Below are 20,780 nucleotides of genomic sequence, written 5' to 3' on the forward strand. Positions count from 1 at the left end.
GAGGAGAGGCTTTTGGAGATGTAGCTCATTGCTAATTTTTCTTGCCTGAGTGGTAGGGGTAGGATTTTCGATTCGGCATATACTACTCTGTTGGGAGTTGAGTTGCGGAGACCGAGGGCTGCTCTAATAGACTGTCTTTGAATGACACCGAGTTTGTGCATGAAGGTGCTGTTGCGGGGAAGGATGCAGGGCAGGGCATAATCAATGGAGCCTTGTAGTAGGGCGTTGTGTATATTGAGGAGGGTTGATGGATGGGCGCCCCACCAAGTTGTGCGGAGGGAGCGGATGAGATTAACGGTGGTGGCACTCTTGAGAGATAGGTGGTTCAATTGTTCGGACCATGATAACGTGCTGTCCAAATGTATGCCAAGAAATTTAGCTGAGTTTGAGACTGGGATAAGGGCGCCTTCGAGGTTTAAGGAGTACTGGGATGTGTCTATTACGTTTTCAGTGAAGATGACTAATTTAGATTTAGGGAGGGCGATGGAGAGGCCTTGTTTGTTGAGGTATGAGATAGTCTTGGGGGTGTTGGATTCTATAATAGCTAAGCTAAGTTCTGGGTCGTCTGAGGAGGCGAAGATGACTATGTCGTCTGCAAAGCTGATGCATTTGCACGTGGGGTCTAGGTATTTAGCAATGTCTTTTGTGCCGAGGTTATAGAGTGCGGGGCTGGGGATGCAGCCCTGGGGAAGACCTTGGTAGGAAGAGTAGGGGCCTAGAAGCTCACCGTTCACTTTGAAGGAGATTTTTCTTGAGGAGGTAAGATTATAGAATAAACGGCAAATATTTTCAGGAAGCCCAAGGTTCTTTAGATTTTGGATTAGGGAAATGGGGTCAATGCAGTCAAAGGCACTTTTTACATCGAGGAAGAGGGCTGCAGTGTAGCCTTTCTGGGCGAAGCTTGAGTAGATGGACGAAGTGAGAATGGAAAGGTTGTCTAGGCAAGATTTGCCTTTGCGGAATCCGAATTGGTGAGATGGTAAGAGGTGGTGGTGTTCTATCCACCAGGACAGCCTGTTGTGGATGAGTCTTTCCAGGAGTTTCAGAGGGGACTGTGCTAGGGAGATGGGTCTGTACTTGTCGGAGAGACCTTTTGGGATGAAGAAAGTGAGGTATTCTTTCCAGGAGTCTGGGAAAGTGCCCTGTGAAAAGATTTCGTTAAAAATTTCGAGGAGGGATGTTCGGATGTTATGAGGTAATTTATTTATAATAATATTATCTATGCGGTCGAGGCCTGGGGCTGAGTTTATTTTGGTGCGGGTTTTTTTGATGGCAAAGTTCAATTCGGATTCGGTGAAGGGTTTGGAAAAGAAGTTTATAGTATCCTGTGTGGCTGAGAATGATGTGGGGAAGTTAGGAAAGAGGCATGAGCTGGGGCATAGTGTATCAATAAAATTTCTCATGGAGTCCACGTTCTTTAGGTTGCTAGGAGAGGATGAGGCTGCGAGAGCTTTGTGGCGAAATTTTTTGACGGTGTTCCAAATTAGGGAGGGGGGAGAGGATGGGGAGAGATTTTCGCAGAATTCCTTGAAGGATTCCGACTTTTGTTTTTTGAACGTTTTTTTGGCGAAGTTTTCTGCTTCAACAAGGGAGTCATAGAGGTTGGGGTTACGTCTGAAATTTCTAAGTGCGACTTTGCGAGCTTTGTCAGCTTTGGCACAGTCAGAGTTCCACCAGGGGGGGTGACTAGGTTTGTTTCGATGGAGACGGTTAGAAGAAGGTGATGGGTTGGTGGCTATGAGAGAGGCTGCTTCGAGGATTTTGGAGGTGAGGAAGTTATATTTGGCATTGGTGGATTGAGATGGGGCTTCCGTGAAACTGAATGATGCAAGGGTGGATTTGAACAGGGACCAATCTTCGGCGCTGGTTTTTCTAAAGTTAAATCTGTGGGAGTTTTGGGGGGAGGAAGTGAATGAGATGCCGAGGGTGGTAGAGATAGGATAGTGATCGCTCATGTAGTTGTCACTTGCTACGCGCCAGTTGCTAATGGTGAGAAGCGGGGGGGATACAAAAGTAAGATCTATACATGATGTGTAGAGGGGGTTTGAGCGACTTCTATAGGTTGGGGACCCGTCATTGAGGAATACTAGGTTGTTGTTGCTAAAAGTAGAAAGAGTGCAGTCCCCGATGGGACATGATTGTGAGCTGCCCCAGGCTGGGTTGTGGCAGTTAAAGTCACCGCCTATGATGGTATGTGTGAGATTCGGGATGGAATTTAGTAGGGCAGTCCAGTAGTGGTTGTGGAATGGCCTTTGGGATCTTGATGGAGGTCTGTAAACTGCGACTACATGTATAGGGTGGTTTGGTGAGTCGATTGAGATAGCGAGGGATTCGAGGATTCTGTGTTTGTGGAATGAGTTGATAATTCTGAAGGGGATGTTGTTGCGAATACAGATTGCAACACCACCACCTTCTGCGTCTTGTCTGTCTTTTCTGATGATGGTGAAGTTCTTAAGGGATGGGTTGTGGTGGGGGGCGAGTCTGGTTTCAAGTAAGATGATAACGTCGTAGTCGTGGGAGAGGAGTTGTATGTGATTGCGTCTTTGGTAAAAGGATCCACAGTTCTACTGGAGGATACGAAGGCTATTGTTAATGTTTGGGTGTGCAGCCATGGAGGGTTAGGGTGTAGTTTAGTTGGTCGAGAGATGATTTAATAGGAATGAGGGTGTGAGATTGACCAAGTATAGCAAGTAGAGGGTCGAGAAGAGTTGATATGAGTTTTCTGAGTGAAGCTACGACTTGCGATAGGTTGTTCAGAGTTAGTTCGTTGTGCGGTAAATGAGAGTTGTGCTGGACGGCTGGTGGAGGTAGTTTCTGGGGGTTTGAGGAGGATGATGATGCTATTGATTCTGTATTGAGGTTGACGGGATGGGGTATGGATGGTGAGGGGGAGAGGCGCTTTGGAGATAGTTGGGTTGATGGGTGGAGAAGAGATGGATGTTTCAGATTGGCGGTGTGGGTGGCGGGTGTATGATTCCAGAGGGTGGCTATGCCGGGGTTGGGGGGGGGAACCATGTTGTTTCTTGAATAGAGGGGTGGTTTCAGATTTGGAGGGTACAGGAGACATTGAGGGGGAGGTGAGATGAGACGTGAGAGGCGTTGTATCAGTTGAGGTGTGAGGGGATTTTGTGATTGAAGCATAGGAGTGGAGATGTGAGTTATTTAGAGGGTTTGAGGTAAGGGTAGGGGTCAGGGAAGGAAAGGAGAAGTGAGGTGTATGAGAGGAGGTAGTTGAAGGATTGGGTGAGGGAGAGGGAGAGGGGAAGAGATGTTGGTTGAAATTGGGGGGGAGTTGGTTGGTCAGGTGATGAGACTTGACATTTGAGTGGCGACTTTGGTGGTTAGGGGGAAAGAATTTTCTTAGGTATGAGCTTGCGTCAATGAGTGAGACGTTGTGGGTGGCAGCATGAAGGTGTATTTTTTGTTGGAAAATGTACTCAGGGCAGGCTTTATCTAGGGGGGTGTGGGAACCTTTGCAGTTAATGCAAGTAGGGGAGTTAGCACTGGGGCAATTGGTGCCTTCTGGGTGGGTGTTTAGACCGCAGGTCAAGCAGAGGGAGTGCTTTGAGCGGCAGAGGTTTTTGACGTGCCCATATCTGAAGCACTTAAAACAGGATTTAATGGGTTGAGTGAATGGGCTGATGGGATAGCGAACGCAGTAAAGGAATACGTGTGAGGGGAGTGTCTGGCCGATAAATGTGACCATTACTGACGAGGTTGGGGTGAGAGAGGATGAGTTGGTATTTTTGTCGTGAATTTTGCGGTTTAGTCTTTTCACAGAGTGTACAGGAGAAGTTGATGCTAGGGGGGCGTTCAAACCGGTGAGGATCATGTCCTCCGTTAGATCAAGGGGAACGTCTCTTATAACACCCTGTTTGTATATACAGTGGTGAGGGATGGAGGCCTTGAGGTTTTCTTTTGAAAGGAGAGGGTTGGAGAGGAGTTGGTTAGCGGAAAGGCCGTCTATCATGGAGATAGAAACTTTGAGTGGGCCTGAGGAAGATATGGAGTGGATTTTGCCTTTGTAAGTGGCGGCTATGAGCCTTCCAATGGTGGTAGGATGTAATCTTCCAGATGTTTTTTCTGGGTGGATTGGTTCGAGGAAGACAAAAAAAGGTCCCTGGTGAGAGCTGCTGTATTGCAGGTTTAAAGAAAGGGAGCTAGGGCTGATCGTGGTTGCCATGAGGTTGTTTGTGTTTGAAAGGGTACCTGGGATGTTTGAGGCAGTTTGAGGTGTGTTGAGTGCGTTAGCAGGAACTTTATTGTGTGTGTCGTTTTGAAGAGAGTGCGAGAGTACTTTAGGATCAATGAGTGGGGGGGTTAAGTCGGATGCTTTGGTTGTGTGTGAGAGCTCTGCGAACTCCGCGAGCAACTTGCTAATTTCGACTTAAAAAAAATACCCAAAACTGTGGAATCGTTAGCAACGTTTGCAACCGCTTTGTAAAAAACTGTCGGATTAAGCAGTTTTGCAAAAAAAAATAAATTTGATACCGTCGTGCGAGAGACATAAAAAGTATCTCATCCACCCTTTGTAGTGTGTCTATACTATCAAAATTGATATCGATCGTTTGCAATTTAATTGTCGTTTATGTTGAACAGTTGCAAATTGTCATATTTTTATGTATAGCAGGTAAAATAATTATTTTTGTCGAATGTGGAATGTGCGATTTTTTCTCAATACAATAATACATAATACGTATTGCTGCGCATGCGCCGTGTATACAGTTCCACTAGCGATGGGATATAGACTATATCCCATCGCTAGTGGAACTGTATACACGGCGCATGCGCAGCAATACGTATTATGTATTATTGTATTGAGAAAAAATCGCACATTCCACATTCGACAAAAATAATTATTTTACCTGCTATACATAAAAATATGACAATTTGCAACTGTTCAACATAAACGACAATTAAATTGCAAACGATCGATATCAATTTTGATAGTATAGACACACTACAAAGGGTGGATGAGATACTTTTTATGTCTCTCGCACGACGGTATCAAATTTATTTTTTTTTGCAAAACTGCTTGATCCGACAGTTTTTTACAAAGCGGTTGCAAACGTTGCTAACGATTCCACAGTTTTGGGTATTTTTTTTAAGTCGAAATTAGCAAGTTGCTCGCGGAGTTCGCAGAGCTGTGTGTGAGTTGGTAGTTTTATGAGAGGTCGGTGTGCTAGATATGTTGGTTGGGGTTGAGGAGGAAGTAGGGAGGTTTGCTGACAGGTGAGGTGAGTTTTGTAAGCATGGGGAGGTACCAAAGGATTCTTTAAAAAGTGAGTCGAGAAGCAATTTGTCTTTGGTTGTGGGGGAATCCTGGGTCTTGTGGGTGGTGGATTTAAGGGAAGAGGCGGATGAGGAGTCCGAGTCGTATTCTTCGATGGATGCCGATTCAGCATCCATGGAGAATTCGTTATTAGTTTCGGTTGGGTGTTCTAGATGGCGGATGTCGGGAGAGTCTTGCATTTTTTTCTTGTGAGGAGCAGATGATAGTTTGGTGCGTTTGTTTTTTCGTTTTTTAGATTTAGGTTTAACCATGTCGATAAGAGTGATGCAGGATGAGGTAGCAGCAGCCGCTGCCAAGGCGCCTTGATTGGCGCCTGTTGCAGCAGGAGCTGTGAGGGGAGGCGGTGGTGGGGATTGGTTTAAGGTTATGGTTGTGGGGTGAAAAGGGCGCGGGGATGGAGTGTTTGGTGGAGGTGAAAGGTGAGGAAGGAAGGAGGGATCACCAGGAGGCAAAGTGACTAAAAAAGTCAAAGGTGGTGCAAGCGAAATTTTGCAATGTTATAAGCATCACTATAAGCACTATACTTAACGTATTACAGCAGGTGAGCATCCCAGGTCGCTATAGAGAAGGTCCTGTCGGTACGGTTGCTCGAGCCGAACTCATCTCTTCTCCGATCGTCCGCGATCGTCCCTGACCGTACGCGATGCGCACTAATGCGCAGTTGTACACGTTAGGTTAGGTTAATGCTGTATGTAAACAATAGTTTGTAAATAAATAAGTGCAAATACAAAAAAGTTTGTTTACTTTTTGCATTAACCTAACCTAACATGTACAACTGCGCATCGTGTACGGTCAGGGACGATCGGGGACGATGAGACGATCGGAGAAGAGCACTTGTTCACTTTCGTCTCCGACTCGCCCACACTGTCCCTGACCGTCCCTGGATTGTAAGGTGAACGAATCTAGTAGAACAATAACCCCCTTTTCAATATGAACGTTCACAATGAAATAAGCAAAAAATTATAGTGAATATAAAAATAATCATTGTTGTCTGTTCAACGTTCAACCTCATCATGGATCGTTTAAGTAGCGAAGATTTTTATTGTGATGACGAACGTGTGCCAAAAAAGTCTGCAGAAGCATCATTGGTGGCTCGCCAGGGAGGCAATAAACTTTACACAAGTAAAAATCATAACAAGAAAGTTCACCTCGATATTCTCTCTTTTTATAATAAAAGCTTGGCTTTTGCTGAGGATGGCTCCGAAGAAATGGCCTTGGCTTACTCCAACAGATCAGCTTTGCTGCTGCATTTGCACAAGTACCAGGAGTGTCTCGTTGACATTGAAAGGGCCTACCAGATCACAAACTCGGAAGAGCTAAAGTTGAAGCTCATGACTCGCAAGATGAAGTGCATGAAGTTGATGGATGAAAAGAGCCAACCTTTGGTCAAAAACGAGGACAAAGAAATTGGAACTATCGAGTCTTATGCAGTTGGCGAGAGGTCCAAGACCATCCCCTGCGCCTATGACTGCGTTACTCTGGCCTACAACGAAAAATATGGGAGGCACTTGGTAGCCACCAAGGATATAGAACCCGGACAGGTTGTTGTCATTGAGAAATACTTTGCTCAGTTTCCCTTCATGGATAAGATGTACTTGGTTTGCTCCCATTGTTTGATGTTTGCGTGCAATGGGGTACCATGCAAGTCCTGTGCAATGGCGATTTACTGCACTGAAAAGTGCAGGGATGAGGCTTGGCTACAGTATCACGATGTTGAGTGCATTATTATCCATTACATAGCGAATTTGTATTGTCTACTAGAAAGCGAAAAGCTTGTGCATCCATTGGCAATAGCGATTAGAATATTTATTATTGCTGTCAGAAGAGAAGGTTTGCTCAGTATCATTAACGATGTTCATGTGATTGACGATATGCATAAAAAAGGTTTTTTAGTCTGTCTTTTTTTTCATTAGTTTTTTTTATGCTAAAATGATTGAATCATTCTTTACCCCTATTTAGGTGTATTTTTACAAGGATTTTTCCATAAAGGACTATTTGAGAGCAACAAATTTAAAAGTATTTATAATTTATTACCTACTGAAGCATTGGTATGTCCGTTTAAGAATTCTATTACTATGACTGCGGTAAAAAGGATCGCGAACTTACTTGTTGATAATTCAAACGTATTTGAACCCAAAAAATTTAACTGCTCAAGATTGGTGAATGATATATTTGTGGAATTCATTTACAAATTAACTTTAATTGTTATGAATAACTCTTTTGAGGTATATCTAATATATTTATATTTTAATGTAACTAGCAGGAAAATTATTATAAAGATGTTAAATATCTAAATACTTTAGTTCCAAGGTTCAAATTGCTTGTGTGAGACCGATGAAGAATGCGAAAGCACTTGCGGGGAGCTTGATATTGGAGGAATTCTATTACCATTTTGCAGTCTCATTAATCATAGTTGCAATTACAACTCAAGTAGATTAATCACTTCAGATCAGCAAATGGTGTTTTATGCAGTCCAACCCATAAAAAAAGGAGAACAGGTAAATTGCGATAAAATAACTAAATTTGAATGGTGTACTTAAAAAAAAATGATTTTTCCTCAATTAAACATGAATTTTTCAATTTCAATTTCTAGGTATTGATTAGCTATGGTCCTACAATGCATACAGAAACTATGGATAGACAAATTTCACTCGAGAAATTGTATAATTTCATCTGTAATTGTACTGCATGTAGAGATAATTGGCCATCTCATTCACTTTCACCTGTAGTAAGTAATTAATAAGTTCTTCTGTAAAAAGTTTTTTTCTCTTCTTAATAAGTTATTTTGACATGTAATTTACATGTGCTTATGATTTTTAATGATAAAAGTGAATAATTTAGTCATTTCATTGTAGGTTCTTGACAAGAGCTCACAATTAAAAATGTTATTAGAAATTATAAAAGTTGAATCATCTGAAAAGATAGAGTTGACCTACTCCGTATTGTCGAAATCATCTGAGAATGTATCTTTTAATCGAGAAATCTTTATGAAAATAGCCAGAGTAATTAAAATATATCGCGACGTTTTATCCTCCTATGAAGCATACATGATCACTGATGATTTTGTGGCTTACATGCATAAATATTTCAAAAAATTCTTTGGTGCCAAGATTTTTGAAATACCAGGTGATTGTTAAATTGTTTCAAACGATGCATTTCAGTGTATAACATTATTAGAAGATATAGTCATTGACGAGACAGAGCCAGGCTGGTTTTTATCTTTTTTACCAACAGTTATAAATGTTGAATTTTTTCGAAACAATCAGTTATGTAACGTGAAGATAAAAACTATTAGAGATGATGCTCTATTAAAAAATAAGAATTATCCTCCAATTGTCGGTGTTGAGTACTGACCTAAACAATATTCTTTGTCATGATGTTTTTGTGATGTCTTTCATAATTATTGTTAAATAATTTTTAAGTAATATCATTTACGCCAAATTCATGTTGTCGCTTTGGTATTTTTCGGGAAAATTGACCCGTGAAGCATTTTTTTTTAATATTTACATGATGTGGAAATTCTAAAGTTGCTTGAAACTTAGCAATGTTTAGTGCATATTATGCTTAATTAAATTAAAGTAAGTTACACGACTGAGTTCGCTGAGCGAAAAATGTTGTTATTGTAACACCGTTTAAATTATCGTGGACTTTGGTGACAGAGAAAACATATTTGGTTTTATCACGTGTGCTGCTATTTTACTTCCAATCAAAATTAACTCTGATTAATTAACATTTTGAGATTTACTATCTATACAAAACCTTATAAACCTATTATATTAAAGAAAAAAATTTTTAATTAAATATCATGTTGTCTTAATTACATGAAGTATTTAACTTTACAGTGGTTGCATGTAAATGATTAAAATTTGAGAAGGATAGAATTTTTTTTTATAAAATCTTATATGTTTAATTTGACTAATTAAATTTTGTTTGTTTGTTTGTTTGTTTATGTACTGAAAAGATATCAGATTCAAAAATACTTAAGAGCCTGTCTCAGTACATTTAGTTTCCCATTGTTTTTATCAAATGTCAATAAGTTACTAGATTTTTTGAAGAAATATTCTTGTAAATAAGTCAAAACTTTGGTAATGGAGAATTACATGAGAAACACATTTTTTCGAAGTAATTTATTTTTGAAAAACCACTCATCTAATTTTGACAAAAACTATAGGGTGTATGAGTTGAAAAAACATACTAGATAGTGAATTTACCAAACGTAACTTCGTCTAAAAGCCTTAGATTTATAATGTATATTTTACACATATGTTTGCTACAAAGTGATATTGTAATCGAATGTATAAGTTGAATGTACCTCCGTTTAGTTTACTACTATCTTTATAATAGTTTTTTATGTCCGTATCTTAATTTCCGTATATGTATGAAATATTCATACATACTCCATAGTGTACATTTTTTTATCTGTATTGAAATATTTTATGAGTTTGCTTTGTCATATTTGTGAATTAATTTATCCACCAAAAAAAAAAAAAAATTTCATTTTGTAAGAATCAGATTACATTCAAACAAAAATTTCACACAATAGTTAACAACATTAAGTTATTAAATGTGCTATGACCTTACTCTTCTTGTGTTGTATTTATGATAAGATTTTTATGTAAAAACCATGTATTTTATAATAAAAAATATTACTTATGATTAAAAACTTGCACTAAAAAAAATTAAATTTTGTTTATTATTCAGTTGTATTTTATTTTTAGTTAAGTCAGCTCTACAGCACTCAATATTCCATAAGAGTGTGTTTTCAGTATCAATTAAAATGTACATCCTTAGGGTGATTTTTTTACTCATCGTATAAAACGACGTTTATCTTAAAATTTTTTAAATTGCGTTGAAAATTTTGTTGATTTGATACCAAGTTGGGCAGCTATCAGAAGGTACTAACAAGCCTTTTACTGTTATTTTGTTTTTTCTGACCAAAAAAATTATCACGTACAAAACTGAACAAATTTTTTAGATAAAAAAAATGTTGACAGTAATGAAAAGTTCGTAAGAAAGTTGATTTTTTTCACTTTGAACCAAATAATAAAAAATAAATTTTTTTCTTAATTCAAACACACTATACCAACTTACGAGAAATCGTTAAAAATCGATATCATGTCTGACCAGCTTATGAACTTGCGAGTTAGCAATACTTATTTTTTCGCGATTTTTTTCATGTATCTCATGCTCTTTCACGAATAAAATATGTTATTCTCATTATAGTTGATAATAATTACATTGTATGCATTTGGATTTTTAGGTATCGGGTAAAGTAAACATTTATTTGCCGGACGCCGGCAGTGTATACCGCTTTGGTCTGGCACTTCTGGCAGGCATCCCTATATAATATATAAACACACACACTTGCACTGTTGTTACATTAATATACAAGTTACGTTTATTATTCAACATTATTTGGAATCCGATTTTAAGGAGGAAACGATCTATTATTTTTCGTTTACTGTATTGTGTCTATTTTAAAAGCATCTTTTTATCAATTTAAAAATAATGATTCCGGCGCCCGAACCACGCAAAAAAGGAACTAGACCAAACGTCACCAGATGAAAGTTACTAGATATTCTCACTCAATGATTAAATTCATTGTCCACAATCTTTGTGATATGTAATTACATTAATTTATACACCTCCGTAATCCTCAAGTAAGGAGGAAACGAATCGTACAGGCAGAATTGGATTTCAACCCAATTTAGCATTTGAAACAAAGGTTTTACATTTCAGCGCCGGGCCCTATTATCGACTTTTTATTTTGCAAATATCTCGCAAACTATTGATCCGCAAAAAAAAATAAAGTAGAGGATAAATCTGCAAAAAAGGAGGAATCGTTTAAGCTTTGAGTGGTTGCAGAATAACAATAGCGGGCGCTAACCTCACAAGTCTGCACTTTGCGGAACTTGCATATTTTTCGTTTGTCTGTTGGTATAACTGTTTTCATTCCTTTCTACTACCTACACACTTGGGATTTTTTGTTCGTAGCGACATTCTCAGAATAAAAAAAGTAGGTAAGTAAATACTTATATAACATCGAGAGTTTTTTATGTGATGTGCCTTGTGCACTACAAGTACACTAATTGTGCACTTATCTCTGATGGAATCACCTACAACAAATAAGTTTGATGAAAATTAGTACTGTAAGTATATGCACTTCACTAAATTGTTCTGTGTATTGTTAAAGTAGTGACCTATTTAAAATAAGTAAATACATATAAATACATGTTAATTTGGGGTATACAGATATTATTATTATCACTTGGTTGTTCAATCACGCAATAACTCAACCTCAACACCGACCTCATCATGGAAAATATTAGTTGTGAAGATCTTCGTAATAAAGACGAACATGTGCCAAGAAAGTCTACCGAAGCATCATCTGTGGCTCGCCAGGAAGGCAATAAACTTTACATGAGTAAAAATCACAACAAGAAAGTTCACCTCGATATTCTCTCTTTTTATAATAAAAGCTTGGCTTTTGCTGAGGATGGCTCCGAAGAAATGGCCTTGGCTTACTCCAACAGATCAGCTTTGCTGCTACATTTGTGCAAATACCAGGAGTGTCTAGTTGACATTGGAAGGGCCTACCAAGTCACAAAGTCGGAAGACCTGAGGGTAAAACTTATGACTCGCAAGATAAAGTGCATGAAGTTGATGAATAAAAAGAGCCAACCTTTGGTCAAAGACGAGGACAAGGAAATTGGAACTATCGAGTCTTATGCAGTTGGTAAGAGATCCAAGACCATCCCCTGCGCCTATGACTGCGTCACTCTGGCCTACAACGGAAAATATGGGAGGCACTTGGTAGCCACCAAGGATATAGAACCCGGACAGGTTGTTGTCATTGAGAAAGGCTTTGTTCAGTTTCCCTTCATGGATAAGATGTACTTGGTTTGCTCCCATTGTATGATGTTTGCGTTTAATGGAATACCATGCACATCTTGTGCAGAGGTGATTTATTGCTCAGAAAAGTGCAAGAATGAGGCTTGGCTCCAGTATCACGATGTTGAGTGTCTTGTTCTTCCTTACTTGAGAGACTATAACGTTTCACTAGCAGATCAACACATTTTTGAAGTTTTGCATACAGCAATTAGAACTTTTATCATTTCAGTAAAAAGAGAAGGTTTGCTCAATATCATGAAAGATGCTCAAATAATTGACAATTTGCATAGTGAAGGTACTTACTACTTTACTTTTTTTTCCTTTTTTTTTATCTTTTTTATTATGAAATAAATCAATTATTTTAAACTCCTTGTCAGGTGAATTTTTATAAGGATTCTTTGATAATGGAGTATTTCAGAGCAATAAATTTAAAAGCATTTACAATTTATCTCGTATTATAAGACCAATCAATGAAATGAGGCGTAAGGCCATCACGGTTGTAATAGATTATATGGTTGGTTTGGTAATTGATAATTCATGTATATTAGACCCTATCATCAACGACATTTCAGTAAAGTTCAATAAACACGATGTTGTGGAAATCATTGTCACTATAATCAATATTCTGAATAACGCATTTAGGGTACATATAATTTTTATTTAATTTGATTAACATTTTAATAAAACAGTTAAAAGATATTGAAATCCAGTTACATACAAAAATCTAAAAAATTTGATTATTTTAATTTTTACCCTTAGTTTGTAGGCTCTAACTGTGTTTGTCAGACTGAAGAGGAATGTAAAAGCACTTGTGGAGAGACAGATATTGGAATACTATTATTACCATTTTGCAGTCTCGTTAATCATAGTTGCAATTATAACATGAACAAAATAATCACTCCAAGTCAGCAAATGGTTTTTTATACTGTCCAACCCATAAAAAAAGGCGAACAGGTATCATGTGACAAAATTATTCAATTTACATTGTTTTTAAAAAAATGTAAATTTTATAGAATTCTAAATAGATATTTTACAATACTCAAATTTCAGCTATCCATTACTTACGGTACTTCAATGAATATGGAAAAAATTGACAGACAAAACACATTAAAAGAAAAACATCGTTTTACCTGTTACTGTACTGCATGTAGAGATAATTGGCCATCTTATGACTCTTCACCTGAGGTAAGTCAGTGCATTAAAGAATAAAATTTTTTTTCTTCAATTCATTATTGTGGCATGTTATCGAAATATGCTTATGCTTTCTAATGATACAATTGAATAATTTGGTATTCTTTTTGTAGACAACAGATGCAGACAATATCTTGAAAATACTATCAGTAAGTATGGAAATTAAAAAATATGAAAAGATAGATTTGTCAGACGTACTTTTTAATGAATGTATAAAGTGGTCTTATGACAGAAAAATGTTCATGAAAGTTGTTAGAATAGTTAAAATACTTCACGACATGATATCTTACTATAAGGCTTACATGCATGCTTATAATCATAGGGCGTACATGTATAAGTATTTTAAAAAATTTTTTGGTGTAAAGATTTTTGAAATACCTGGTGATTGTTAAATTGCTTTAAACGTTGTATTGGTGCATAAAATCAATGAAATCAGGATTTTTAAGATTTAAGTTAGATTTTCTTCAAACAATCTGCAATGTAACTTCCTTGATAAGACTGAGTTCAAGAGGCAGTTATTTAAATAATGTATGCAAGAATTTTTTTCCTATTCCATCTAGTATGAAACACATACACGAAATATTTTCAATTGTAATTGAAATACTCAAAACCTGATGATGTTTTATGCTAATTAAAGCAAAGAGAATTTAAATAATCATAAAATTGCATTTAATAAAAGAAAAAAAGGCGTCTTTTTTGGTTTTATTACACATACTACCATTTCACCTTCGTTATTATGCCAAATTTATATTTTATTAAGCTTCTTGAGAATTTTTACGTTAATGTAAGAAATACATAAGCCTATTATAATAATTAGAATTTTTTGGTTATTAAAAATACTCATTTTGAGATATTTTATTTCATCATCATTGGATGCGAAAATACTTAACGAAAGTTTATATGGACATGGCTGCTTGTATGCTTGACATTGTTGATAGTAGTGCTTGTAACTTCGATTAAAAAATTTAAAAAATTCTTTATTTCATAAAATTACTTATTTTATTAAGTTTTAACAAATTGAGCTTCAATTTTCGAAAAATGAAGTGGTCGAAAATAATTAATATATTCTGTATACCTATGAAATGGAAAAGCAGATAATGCTCTTCATAAATCACATGTGTATTGCAAACACGTGATCTGTAGGTATCATTCTTTATTTCCCCCTTGCCACTGCAGATATGTTTATTCTGCGTAAGTAGCGGGACACGAAAGTATACTTTCTTTCGTTTGGCATAAATGACGATTTCTCTCAAACATTTTTTTTTTTTTTTTCGAGCCATTTTAATATGAGAGAACTCATTATAAGTTTCAAAGGAGACACATTCAAGTTAGCACATTTAATCGTTTTTACTGTTCCAACAAAATACATTTAATTTTTCAAAAAATAATCAAAACCAAAAACGTACCAGACTGACATGTATATAACTATAAATAAATATTAAATTAAAGTACGTGGATAGTACTCGATGGTTTTGGGGCTCTCGTCAAGTTGCACATATTATATGTAGCGAAATACTTGGAAAAAAAAAATTACTAGCGTTCCCTTTTCGTTTCTACAACTGAAGCAGCCACGAGCAGAGTGAAAGAGAGATTCAACGAAAATCAGCCAGTGTATGAGTCGCAAAAAAGCGTTTATTGTCCAGTGACAGCCTTAAAGTAGTTGGTAAAGAGGAGAAGTGCCTCGGTTCCATGTTTCTATACCACCTTATATTTACTTGACGTGTACAAGTTTTTTAATTTTTTAGTACAGTCCCATTGATTTCTTTTTTTTTGTTTTGTTCAGCGAATCGAATAAGTACTTAACAAAGTTCTATCATATGTTCCTTTGAAACATTTGTACTATGTATGCAGGTACTTACAAATGTAACACAGATGACCATACATTTTAAGCGAATTGTTAATGTTATTTTGTCAAAAAATTCAAGATCAAATATGTCACGATCTAAAACTTTTTTGGTCGCATGGGATAAGTATACCTGTGACTCGAGGATCAAACAATTATTTTCGATAATAGAAGATTCCTCTTTTGGTGGATCAATCACTCATTAGCTCGTTGGCTAACTTTACGGACAAGAGTATATGAAAAACTAAAAAAATATTTAAATACATTTCGTTGTTGCAAGTTTGAATAAGTTTACTAAAACGCAAAAAAAAAAAAAAAGAATAAAATAAAAATTAGCGTCATTAAGCGCTTTAAAAATATACGGTTGAGTTAGTTGGGAAATAAAAGGCTAACAGAAATTGCGAAATGGTACATTGTGTCGTAAAAAATAAAGTAACTTACTCCCTTGATGATTAATTGATGATACATTGGGCTTTGATTATTAAAAAATGAAATATTGAAAAAAATGTATATTACGTGCCATTATTGTGTCTCAAGGGTGCAAAAAAATGGGGGCCAAAATAGGATATTTTTTGTGGATTTACTTATGTACGTATGGGTGTGTTCCAGTAACGCTCTCCGATAACTTACCGACAACTTAATTATTTCTTACACGATATCTTGCGTCATGTTTAAGGTAGTAGTCGAGCGCTCTACAGTGCGTGCCATACTGCACTGTAGTAAATGCATAGGTTATGAGGTCCGCAATATACAGCTGTCCTTTTTCTTCTCATGCAGCTGCACTAAAGCTATCAATTTTGCCAGGCTCGTATTAAAAAACTATGTCGCTGAGCCCTTTCAAAGTTTAACTACAGTTGCTTTATAATATGAATTAGACACAAGACGTGTGCGAATATAATAGACATGGGATTATTCTTATTACCATTTTGTAGTCTCGTTAATCATAGTTGCAATTTTAACATGGATTATTATGTCAATTCAAGTCAGCAAACGTTTTTTTATTGACTACGACCTATAAAAAAAGGAGAACAGGTAATTTGGCAACAAAATTATTAAATACACACATAAATGCTGAATACGACATAACTTTTAAGCAACTGTACAAACTAAATTTTCTCCAATATTGAAATTTCAGCTATCCATTACTTATAGTGCTATGTCGCACATGAAAACGATTGACAGACAAAATTTAACTAAACAATTGCATCAGTTTACGTGCCACTGTACTGCATGCACGGATAATTGGCCATCTTTCACTGAGGTGAGTCAATTAATTCACCAACAAAATTTTTTTCTGCCTTCTCACTTCCAAATTGATTTTTTGGCGGAAAAATAGTACACAAAACTCGTTCAAAACGGCTTTTTTACGAACCTCCGTAAACGTTACCGTTCGTGAATCGAAGCCTTTGCAAACTTGTTCGCATTATACAATATACTATTTTTCTTTTAAAAATTATCTAGTAGTGATGGAAAAAAACTATTTAATATTCTAGTTGCAGAAGTATAACAAGGGCATCGAAGAAGACAGAATATCCTTAGAAATTCTGAAGATTGAAAAATCTGAAAAGATCGAATTAATGAACTCCGTATTCTCGAAAGATTTTGAAAGTTGGCCTTACGACAAGTCATTTAAAATGAAAGTTGTTCGACTAATTAAAATTTGTCACGATATTTTATCCTCCCACGAAGCATTCATGATTACTGGTCATTACGTGTTATATATCTGTGGGTATTACAAAAAGATTTTTGGTGCCAAGATTTTTGAAATACCAGGTGATTGTTAAATTGAAATCAATAAAAGTCAGATCTTACTTAAAAATGTTGGATTTTTTTTCTCACTCGTATAACTAACGTTTTAAAAAATCTATAACGCAACTTAAATATGTTTTAGTATCTGTAGTTATCAAATTAAAATAAGATATTACCTCCTATTGTACCAAGTATCAATTAACAAAAAAATCCATGCTTCAGACTCGCAGTCTATGAATACTGGCGTGTTTAAATAACTTAGGCTTGATTAAAACAATTGGCCAAAGTTAAGAGGTCGTGAAATCCAAAAGTATAATTTATTTGCCGAATCAGTGATTTACTTTTTCTTGCCACTGCAAAATTGCATGACTTGCAAAAAAAAAAAAAGTAAATAAATTATACTATATTTTAACGATTCATAAAAATTTTATAAAGAAAATAATTCATGGAGTAAAGAGCCGTACACTCTAGGCAGTAGGTTACAACGAGTCTGAAATCACGATAAACGTAACAGCGAAAGAGAACAATTTTAAATATATGTACCTGTATGTACTGAATTTTCCTTCTGGACTAAACACATGTATGCGAAATCACAATTTAAAGGTGATTAGCTCTAAAAACCTCGACAAAATAACAAGGATATAATTATTTATCAGACTATTTACAACCATATCATTACTTATCAGGCATAAATTTAATTCATGTATATGATGTATAAGCACCACGGATTAAAAAATGTATGTATTAGAAAGCTAGGATTTTTAAGACTACGGTGTTCAATGTACCCATACATTTTGGTCTGTACAAGGTGTGGCAGAAAAAATTGGCACGAGTCATGGATATTAACTCGATATTTGCGGAGACAATTGTTGTCTGTTTGGTGTTTTGTAAGAAGATAATTTTCAGTTTTTAACTACAATAAAACTGTATTTCGGATGAATCGCTGTTAGGATTACGCAGTGAAATTATTTGAAAATCAACAATATTTTAAAAAAACGTAATATTCAAAATTATTTATAATATTACCGTGACACAGTAAGGATACATACATTACGATTTTAATTACGTTATTAATCAAATAGATAATATTTTATTAGACTATAAGGATGTTACGGTTTAATTCAATATGATAAAAATAATTGATGGTAAATTTAAATTTTTTACTTGGTTTTTACTCTTACGAGGTATTTTATTGTATCATGATTTAGCAAAACTAATGTTCATATAAAACTATTGCCTTTACACAGAGCATTTGTCCGAGTAGTCGTAAAAAACATAGCTATCAACAATTTGTACAAAATTCATGACGGCAGCCACTCGAGAGATCAATTCTCTGTATAACGTAGTGGTGCCTTGATAGTTTCCGTGTCGGAGACCATCCGTTCGTTCGATTTTTCGTCCCGGAGATGCTGACGTCTGTGGAAAACTCGAGAAGGTACTGTAAGAGACGCGGCCAACAATCAAAGTGGCACCGAGGAATAATAGGATTCCAAGTCCAATTCGGTGGAACGAGTCTTTAAATTTTCCCAGACGATCGGAAATTCTTGACTTTTTTCTTTTTCTTTTTCTGCATTTGCAGTTAGCTCAGCTGAACCCAAAGTCGATTGTCAAGATTAACTTTTTACATTTTGAAGCTTGGACATGTAAAACTGTTTCTTTTTTTCAGGGATCCAATTGGGACGATTTCTCGTTTCGTGCCATTTTTCACGATGAGCTTATCAACGAACATAAGGGATAAAAGTGTCAAAAAGGTCAAACATTTATTTGATGGATCGAATATTCTAGGACTACTTGCGATTGATTTTTTAAAATATATTTTTAACTGTCAAGATTTAATTTTATATAAGTACATGAGAAAAAAGGTTCTTATGCAAAGAAAATTTCATAATTACAAGTTATTTGTAAGTTAAAAGTTTCCATTTGGGGAAAAACAATTTTTTTGTTCCAAACATAAACGCCATTAGGTGAAATTTCACAGGTTTATATAAACGCCGATGTGATTAGGGCAAAGTGCTCGAAAGGAGAGGAAGGGTCGAGGGTTGAAATTTCGAATCGCTCCAAGCTAAGGGGAAAATCGACCCATGACTTTACGAGAGTCGAGTTTCACGAGGAAACGGAACGAGAGGCGAATTCTAGCTCCTCGAGAGTTTAAAAGGACTTATTAATTAAGAAAAAACAGCGCATACAGAAGTTTGGTGTTGGGCGCGTTTAATGAAATGAGCGCCTTGTTGTTACTTTTAATGAGCGTTTAACAAGTTAATATTATTTATACAAAGTTGAGGCTAAACAAGACTATGAAAGGTTCGAAACTACTGCGTATTGTTGATAACATTAATCAAAGGGTGGTTGATGCATTTTTTTGACATCACAGAAACTGTGGACTATTAAATTTTAAATGTACAACAATTATAATGATATTTAGCAATAAATGAGGAGGTTTATGAAGAGCATGAAAAATAAAAGATTAGTACGAGAAAATATTAGTCACAAAAAATAATGTATTACTTTATACTATACAACCCATATCGAAGTAATATTTTTGAAACCCAATTTTTTAAAATCTAATTTAGCCTATAAGTGTACATTTCCAAGCAAAAATTGTTTTAACGAAAAAAAAAAAATAACTAATAACAATTATTATAAAAGTCCAGATTTTAGATAAATAATACAATTGAATGAGTAATATTATTTTTTATCATCGGTTATTATTTATTTTTTTCGTTATAAATGTAATTCTAGAAACATAGAGAAAAATAGTAAATGGAACGAACTTTTATTGTTAATTGATATTTAAAATTTATCAAAAAATTTTATAGTCATTATTAATGGTTTACAACAAATTATTTTCATTGTATTATATTATACATCAGATAAAAAATATAAATACTTGTACTAATCGATCTCGCAAAAAAAAAAATAAATAAATAATAACCATAATAATTAGCATCATGAAGTTTTAATAATAACTTGTGGCAGATAACTGTGAGTAACAAGTTTTATTAGTTCAAATCCAAATTTTATAAACTCTTGTTATTTTTTTTCATGTTCAACTTATTGTTCAAAATAGTAATTACCAATTAATTAGTAAAAATTATTTCCGCTTGGGTTGTATCTGAAAAACATTTATTTCATGAAATTAACCTTCTCGGGGCTTACACACAATTAAAAACGAGTAAATCGCTTTGTTTCGTATTGTAAATTGTTTAGATAGTTTTTCTTCCGAGTTACGAACATCTGTTGTTCATTTTAAAATTCTAGCGAGCAGTATCAAAGTTGTACGGTCCAAACAGCAAACCTCGCGACTGCATAAAATATCGGTGCAGTAGCATCAAAATGTGTACATGCAATTTTACGGGAAAAAAGAATAGTCAAAAAAAAAAAAAGAAAGGTAAGGTAGTCGCGACTACGTTTTTATTTCGCGCCGCAGAGCAGGCTCGTAAAACGACATCGGCCAATACACGTATACACGTGCAACTACAAGTGAACGGTTGCTTGGAAAGTGGTGCTATACCTTCCGTGCACTGCCTATATGCATAAAAAAGAGAAAAAGAGTGTCCCTGTATAACGTTTTGTTTATTTATGGGCTACAGATACGTAAACTTATCCGCTTGGAATTGAACTTTTTTTTTCTTTCATCTGTTTTCTCGAGACCGTTCGGACGCTTGTGTTCTTCTTACGAGTCTTTGAGTGGTTCTTTTTTTTTTTATTACACTGAAAAATTTATGCCGGAAGTCGAGCGCAGGACAATAAAAAGCCGAGGGAGGCTCTTTCATGTTCCTTTTACCTATGGAGAAAATTTTCAACCGCTGGCCT

The 20,780-nt window shown here is 35.7% G+C and overlaps 4 protein-coding genes across 4 annotated transcripts in view; 2 read left to right on the forward strand and 2 right to left on the reverse strand.

Moving 5' to 3' along the window:
* Window positions 1–20,780, reverse strand: part of LOC106640896 (uncharacterized) — a 136,437-nt gene that overhangs the window by 42,935 nt on the left and 72,722 nt on the right. The window lies entirely within an intron of this gene.
* Window positions 2,590–5,544, reverse strand: LOC149373865 (uncharacterized). The gene is made up of 3 exons (XM_089595416.1): window positions 5,265–5,544; window positions 3,013–4,386; window positions 2,590–2,849 (listed from the first exon to the last, which is right to left on the reverse strand). Exons 1-3 carry the CDS (start codon window positions 5,542–5,544, stop codon window positions 2,590–2,592), a joined length of 1,914 nt encoding a protein of 637 aa, XP_089451542.1.
* LOC149373866 (protein-lysine N-methyltransferase SMYD4-like) lies at window positions 5,818–8,627 on the forward strand. The gene is made up of 6 exons (XM_089595321.1): window positions 5,818–5,834; window positions 6,471–7,177; window positions 7,253–7,518; window positions 7,597–7,791; window positions 7,887–8,021; window positions 8,149–8,627. Exons 2-6 carry the CDS (start codon window positions 6,502–6,504, stop codon window positions 8,428–8,430), a joined length of 1,554 nt encoding a protein of 517 aa, XP_089451447.1. The 5' UTR covers window positions 5,818–5,834; window positions 6,471–6,501; the 3' UTR covers window positions 8,431–8,627.
* On the forward strand, window positions 11,609–19,119 carry LOC149373867 (protein-lysine N-methyltransferase SMYD4-like). Its single transcript, XM_089595417.1, has 2 exons — window positions 11,609–12,479; window positions 18,932–19,119. Exons 1-2 carry the CDS (start codon window positions 11,609–11,611, stop codon window positions 19,117–19,119), a joined length of 1,059 nt encoding a protein of 352 aa, XP_089451543.1.

The sequence above is a fragment of the Copidosoma floridanum genome, unplaced genomic scaffold (genome assembly GCF_036245765.1).
Source record: "Copidosoma floridanum isolate Cflo_tuat_1 unplaced genomic scaffold, Cflo_Japanese_pri ptg000025l, whole genome shotgun sequence".
Lineage (NCBI taxonomy): Eukaryota > Metazoa > Arthropoda > Insecta > Hymenoptera > Encyrtidae > Copidosoma > Copidosoma floridanum.